Raw genomic sequence first — 6,708 nt, 5'->3', positions numbered from 1 at the left:
TGCCTGGACACAGAATCACTTTCTAAGAGGAAATAACAGCTTCTCACTTGCATGGGAAGCCAGCCCTCACTGTCTTAACACCTTCTAAGAACTTGTACATTTTCTTGACTTTCTCTGGGAGTTTGAAAGCAAAAATAAGGAACAGCCTTTCCTTAGCTGTGGGGTCCTGAGGGGGACAGATTGTAAAGATCTGTAGTGTTTCACTACACTCTCCAAGACATTAGTAGGTGCAAAAATACATGTTAAGCTAGAAAGAGTGTGTGGAGTAGCATACAACAGCAACACCTCCGAGACGTGTGAAATGCCACTGTTGACTACTTGTAAGAGAAGGGAAGAACTGCAGGCGGTTGCGGTTGTATTATCCATGTGCTCTAATTACTAAAATTCATGTCACGCATTTATGCCTGCTGGTAGACCAAAACCGAAATCCTACAGTTTAAACTGACTCGGGAAATGAAATAAGCAGGGCTAGCAGAATTACTGCTCCTGGCTCTTTTATTTAGTCATCAGAGGGGTCTATTTCGCAACCAGCGAGGAGCATCCTCAGCTCTACAGCTGCTGCCTCCTGAGCGAGCGGCAGCCGACGCATCACCACAGCGCGCCCCGGAGCCCCCTTCCACGCTCCCGGAGCCCAGCGGGCGGAGCCGCGTCCCGCCCTGCCAACCCGCACCGACGGCTGCGGCGCCGTCCCCGCCGCCGAGCCCGAGCCCTTCCCCGGGCGGCAGGATCGGGCCGCCCCGTCCCGCCCCGCTGTCACGCGGGGGCCGCCGCCGCCGCCGCTTCCAAACTTTCGACGGGCCGTGCCGTGCCGTGCCGCTGCCCCATCGACAGGGAGGAGAGAGCCGCCACGGTGAGTGTGAGAGGAGCTGCGGGGATGTGAAGGGACCCGTGCCGAGCTGTGTACCGGGAGGCGGGAGCAGTCGCCCCACGGCGGGGAGACGGGGGTCCGCTCCCTGCCCTGCCCTGGGAGACCGGCTCCTGTGGGAATGCCGGCGGTAGCCACGCTCGCTCGCCTCCCCGGGGAGGGAGGGTAGATGAGTATAGGAAGCGGGGCACCGGGAGCACGGCGAGCGAGGGCTCGGAGGGGTCCCCGCAGCGCCCGGCGGGCGGTGAGGAGGTGGTGGTGGTGGTGGTGGTGGTGGTGGTGGGGTAGTGACTTCCCCTGGCAGCGGGAGGGCAGCGGCGGCACCCGGGAGGAGCGCCTGCCGCCAGCTTCGCCTCGGGCAACCCCAATCCCATCCTCAGCACTGCGGTCCTGATGGGAATGCTGCTTGCTAATGTAATCACGTATTTCGCCCTTTTTGCTTACTTGCTCTCAGAACCGATGTAAATCCTCTAGGGGCCTTCCTCTGCCGAAAGTTAGATGCAATTTGATGCCTGCCCCTGAAGACCTTACTGTTGGGGGAAAATAAAATTAGGAAAAAAACCAAAACCCCAAATAGTGTTGTGTAGTAGGCAAGGTGTGCTAATAAATGCTATCAGCTGGAGAGTTTATCCTTAAAAAGAGTATAAAAGGTCCTCTCAAACATCCCTGAGGTATAAAATGCCACTTCAGTTTTCCTTTCATGCTCTGAAAGCCGATGATTCTTTGCCCGCTTAACTGGCCCTCCGACAATGTCAAACTTGTCCAATTTATTTAATCACTTACTGACATGCCAGCTTGAAACCCTGGTCATCCCTCCTCCCTTCCACACTTTTGTCTTATTGACAAGACCAAAACCTTTCATCAGCCCAAACAGGGCAATAACAAATAAAATGAAATTGGCAGAACAAAAGGAGACTTTGCTTAAAAGAAGGGGTTGGAAGTAGGAATCAATACAGAGGGACTAGAGGAACAGGTGAAAATATTTTGGGGAAGGAAGGGATGCTCCATCCTGTGGCTGAGCTACATCCTCCTGTCTGCATTTATGTCAAAGAAGGAAAAAACTCATGAAATTTGCATTCCCTATCACCCTTCTACTACAGTGTGTAAATATGACCTGCTCTAATTTTGCACTGAAAATACTATGAGATTTTGGAGTACCTGTCAGTCCTGGGACCTCACCAGATCTCCATTCCAGTAATATGGGCAAGCAGAATTCTTGGGTGCAGGTCCAAGTGGAAGGAAAAACCTCAGCAGAGTTCTGAACTTCTGTGTAGCCTTGGCTGTGCAAATTGTGGTGGCTCTCGTACATTTTTAACCAGGTGGACTAAAAGTATATTGGTGAGGAATTCCTTGCTGCCACCCATGTTTAGGTTTGTAGTTAACAGCTGGTTACAGTCCTAAAATCTGCAAGGTAAGCTTGTCTGAGCAGCTGGTGCATCTCAGCTATGCATCTTGCAGCGTTTCGCATCTCAGGCTTACACTATTAATTGTACAGTAAACGTAGACTAAATAGTACAGCATAATTCTGACCAGTTTAGCTGAGCAAAAAAATACCTTTCAGTTCATGTAGTTAATCTGTTGCTTTTGCAAAAAGGAGCTTCCACTGAGAAATTGTTTGGGATGTTGTCTGAGGTGGAAGCAAACACAAAGGGCTCAGTCACCAGCTGGCAGACAACCTTCATTCCTCAGCTAGGAAATCACACCTAAGGACGTCAGTCATTAATAATGGGGACAGAGGTAGGGATAAAAATCTACAATGAAGTGGGTCTGATTAATAAAAGAAAAAAAAATGGCCACGTGAAACCAAAGGCATTAATAGCTAGACTGTCTCTTTAGGCAGACCTGAATTTGAGATGGATTAAGCTCTGTGCAACACCTCATTGCAAGAGAGTGACATTTCTTTTCTACTTTTTCTTTCATTACAGAATGTATGAATGGGGAAGCAGAGTTAGTAACTCAGGCTTGACTTTCCCTCAGTGGCAAACAGTGGTGTTTTCTTGGCGAGCTCACTGAGCACTGGCAAATTCTTGGTCGTTTCTCAGGTCAAGCCAAGGAGTCCAAGTCAGCAATGAACTGTAAAACATCCATATGTCCATTCATGCCTGTTGAAGTCTTAGGGCAGCATAGAAGTTGGTTCAGCTTGTGTAGGGAAGGCAACAAAATGTGATTGTGATGCCAGTGGTGAAATTATTACTGACATCAGCAGGGGAATGATTTGCTCTTCTTTATGAATGCAGTCAGAAATGAAGCCTTGATTGGCAGCCTCCAAGGAGCTGTGTTTTCTTAAACATTACACAGATAGGAAATATTATGTATAACCGAGTTTTAATTGTTTCTCGAGTTAATTTCAGCATAAATAAGTTACACAATCATTTCAGAGAGATGCTATTATTTCACTTCTTTTAAGGTGGTATTTTTGCTTGCCTTGTGGCACAAATTTTCTAAAAGAAAGTTTCTTAAAGAAAGATCTCAATAATTAGTTCTCTGGTACTAAGGAGCGACACAAACCTGTAATAATTTAGTAACTATTTAAAGAAAATACTTTCCATTAAAGAAAAGCTGGAAGATTATTATACTAATAACTGGATGGTGCCATTCCATGTAGAATTCCCACAGGTATTAATGGCAGTTTTGTGCTAAATCAGCAATAGTTTAGGTAGTGGATTGTAAAAAAGGATATGCCACCCCACAGGATCTTAATCCTTCTGCATTTACTTAGGCAAACTTTGTCTTTGAAATGCTTTTGAAATCTGTCCCAATTTCCAGCAGGAGTCACGTCTGAATAATATTACAGGATCAGGCTTCAAATGTAAGGGCAACAGAATTTAAATATATTAAGACAGATCTTCTCTTAATCCTGCGCTGTAGAACGTGGGCTAGAAGAGGAAAGAGCTGGAGCTTTACCTTGTTACTTCTTGTCTTAGCCACCGCAGACTGATTTCCCCACATGTTCTTGTACTGTTTTGTTGTCAGGGACAAGTCTGTTGCTTAGACCAGGCTGCTGCAAGGATGGGGCCCCTGGAAGCAATAGGTGAAGAAAACCAGACCAATGACATGAAAATGGAGCTGTTCACCAAGCTGTACTTGCCAAGATACACCACACCGCTCAATGAATTGGCTCTGGACCCTAAACCAGAACTGAAGGACAGCACAACACTAGTTGAAGTGCAGATAATCCTCATCTTTGCTTACTGCTCCATCATCCTGCTGGGGGTAATTGGAAACTCCCTCGTGATCCATGTGATCATCAAGTTCAAAAGCATGCGCACGGTGACTAACTTCTTCATTGCCAACCTGGCTGTGGCTGACCTGATGGTGAATACATTGTGCCTGCCCTTTACTTTGGTTTACACGCTGTTGGGTGAATGGAAACTGGGCCCAGTCTTGTGCCACCTGGTGCCTTATGCTCAGGCTCTTGCTGTGCATGTGTCTACTGTTACTTTGACTGTGATAGCTTTGGATCGGCACCGCTGCATCGTCTACCACTTGGAAAGCAAAATCTCTAAGCGGATCAGCTTCCTGATTATAGGAGTTGCCTGGGCAGTCAGTGCCCTGTTGGCAAGTCCCCTGGCCATCTTCCGTGAGTACTCATTGATTGAGATCATTCCTGACTTCAAGATTGTGGTCTGCTCTGAGAAGTGGCCAGGAGAGGGGCAGCTCAACTATGGCACCATCTACAGTATCTCCATGCTCCTGATCCAGTATGTGCTGCCACTGGCAGTAATCTCCTATGCCTACACCCGTATTTGGACCAAGCTGAGGAACCATGTGAGTCCTGGGGCAGCGAACGACCACTACCACCAGCGACGGCAGAAAACCACCAAGATGCTGGTGTGTGTGGTTGTGGTGTTTGCTGTCTGCTGGCTGCCGTTTCACACCTTCCAGCTAGTCAGTGACATTGACAGTCAGGTGTTAGACCTGAAAGAATACAAGTTGATCTACACAGTGTTTCACGTGATTGCCATGTGCTCAACGTTTGCTAATCCCCTTCTCTATGGCTGGATGAATAACAACTACAGGACGGCCTTCCTCACTGCCTTCCAGTGCGAGCAGCGGCTGGACTCCATCCACCCAGAAGTATCGGCAGCTTTCAAGGCCAGGAAAAAACTAGAAGCAAAGAGGATTCAATTCCCTGGAGACTCTTTCACACAACCTACCAACGTCTAAGGTGTCTGACTTCAAAGAAGAAATTAATATGTTGTGGACAAAGGGATGAACCCATTTTGACACATGCATTTTAATGCATACTTTTATTCATAAATGGTGAAAATGCATCAGGAAAGTCAGGGCAGGTTATATGATTTGAGGGGTGTCGATCAGCATGAAGAGTATGGAACTATACAACTGCAAGGAAATAAAAGGGAGAGACTTTGTTTATGGTTGTCTCTAACAGTCTTAGAGAGACTCCCATCCCTCCCAATCCTTTTAGCAAGTCTGAATGACAAAGGCAAGGTTTGCTGGTTTGACTCTATTAATGCAAATGGCTGATTTGTAACACAGGAATACTGATTGTGGAAGCAGGTAACTTTTATATTGCATATGGAGGTTGGGGAGAACAGAAGCCTGCCAAGAGAATGAAGCCTGTCTGGGGGCATTGGTCCGTGCTGGCTAAAGCTCAGACTTTTCAGACCCCTTCCTGTCCATAGGCATCTTTTGCAAAGGTAGGGAATTATGAAGAGAAATGTCACTGTTTTTTGACTTTTACTGAAGTAATTCAAACCAGAGCATTTGAAATAGATTACGGAAAAAAAAAAAAAAGAGAAAAGAACTGACAAAACCAAGGAAACACCCAAACAACAGATTAAATGTGAAGAAAGGTCAAGTTCCTACCTAAAATGAAATGTGGATTTTGGCCAATCAAATGGGGGTAAAAAGTCATTCCTTAAGAACTGTCTGTGGCTATGCTGCTGAGAAAATCACAAGTCTGTGACCTGATCAGTGATTCCCTGCAGATCCCTATCTTTCATTCTGTGCTAGGCACAGCTCAAATGGAATGCTTTAAAGTGGTATTTGAGGGCAGGGGATGTAGTCTCAGGTCTTCTGTGAGCACTTCATAAACTGCCAATATTTTCATTTTCAAGACCTGCTTAAATGTCTAAGGTATTATTAACTCCACAGGCTTTGAATTGTTGCTGCTTTCTCCCTGCATAATAAAATAGCAGATAATTTTGATCCTCTGGAAAGGCTGCTTGATGGTAAAGTGCTTTTCGGTATTGTGATTTTATGTCATACATTCGTCTTGGGGCTTTTTCCATCTTTAGCCTTTGTATAATTAAGAACATCTGAATGACTGTAAGTGAATAAAAGTATGCTAGGTTTATGTGATAACTTATCAGTTATTCTGCATGCTGTAGTTAATAAAGTTCCTTTTTTGCTCAGGTATAAAATTTTAATCTGTTTACTATATTGTACACAGCAATGTTCAACTCTTCTGTGTCTTTGCTTAGCCTCCTTGAACTCATTAATTTCAACCCATGTTTATCCCAAGCTGCCCCATGGCTTATCTGTAATAAAAATAAGCGTGATACTTTCACTTAGTGTTTCTTTCCAGTTACATTTCGGCTGCCTCGGGTTTTTTTTCCTCAGTTTGTTGTTGTTCCTGAATTCATTGTGTTCTCTCTTACAAATTAAAACCCAAAAAAACTCCATTACTTAAGTGTTAGCAATGAAATGGATGATATCAGATCTTTATCAAGTGGAAGAATTTATCTTTGTATATGCAGTATTTGCCACCATCCACTAAATATCCATGAAATCATTTGGACTTTGGTTTTCATGAACAGAAAGGGAGGTCTAGAGAATTAGCAAGTGTTTACTCAAGCAGGAAAAAGTATCCATCATTC

At 45.3% G+C, this 6,708-nt stretch overlaps 1 protein-coding gene across 1 annotated transcript; it reads left to right on the top strand.

Annotated features, from left to right (window-relative positions):
* Window positions 1-322: 322 nt before the first annotated feature.
* Window positions 323-6,398, top strand: NPY2R (neuropeptide Y receptor Y2). Its single transcript, XM_061373638.1, has 2 exons — window positions 323-850; window positions 3,839-6,398. Exon 2 carries the CDS (start codon window positions 3,875-3,877, stop codon window positions 5,030-5,032), a length of 1,158 nt encoding a protein of 385 aa, XP_061229622.1. The 5' UTR covers window positions 323-850; window positions 3,839-3,874; the 3' UTR covers window positions 5,033-6,398.
* The last annotated feature ends 310 nt before the right edge of the window (window positions 6,399-6,708 follow it).

Source organism: Neopsephotus bourkii, unplaced genomic scaffold (assembly GCF_033783945.1).
Source record: "Neopsephotus bourkii isolate Nb327-2 ecotype Australia unplaced genomic scaffold, CSIRO-AGI_Nbou_v1 NB_168, whole genome shotgun sequence".
In the NCBI taxonomy this organism is placed as follows: domain Eukaryota; kingdom Metazoa; phylum Chordata; class Aves; order Psittaciformes; family Psittacidae; genus Neopsephotus; species Neopsephotus bourkii.
The sequence above is the reverse complement of the archived record's forward strand: the minus strand, read 5'-3'. Positions and strand labels throughout refer to the sequence as shown.

Excerpts from the sequence above, each read along its gene's own strand:
- NPY2R (XM_061373638.1), top strand. The coding sequence starts at position 3,875 with ATGGGGCCCCTGGAAGCAATAGGTGAAGAAAACCAGACCAATGACATG.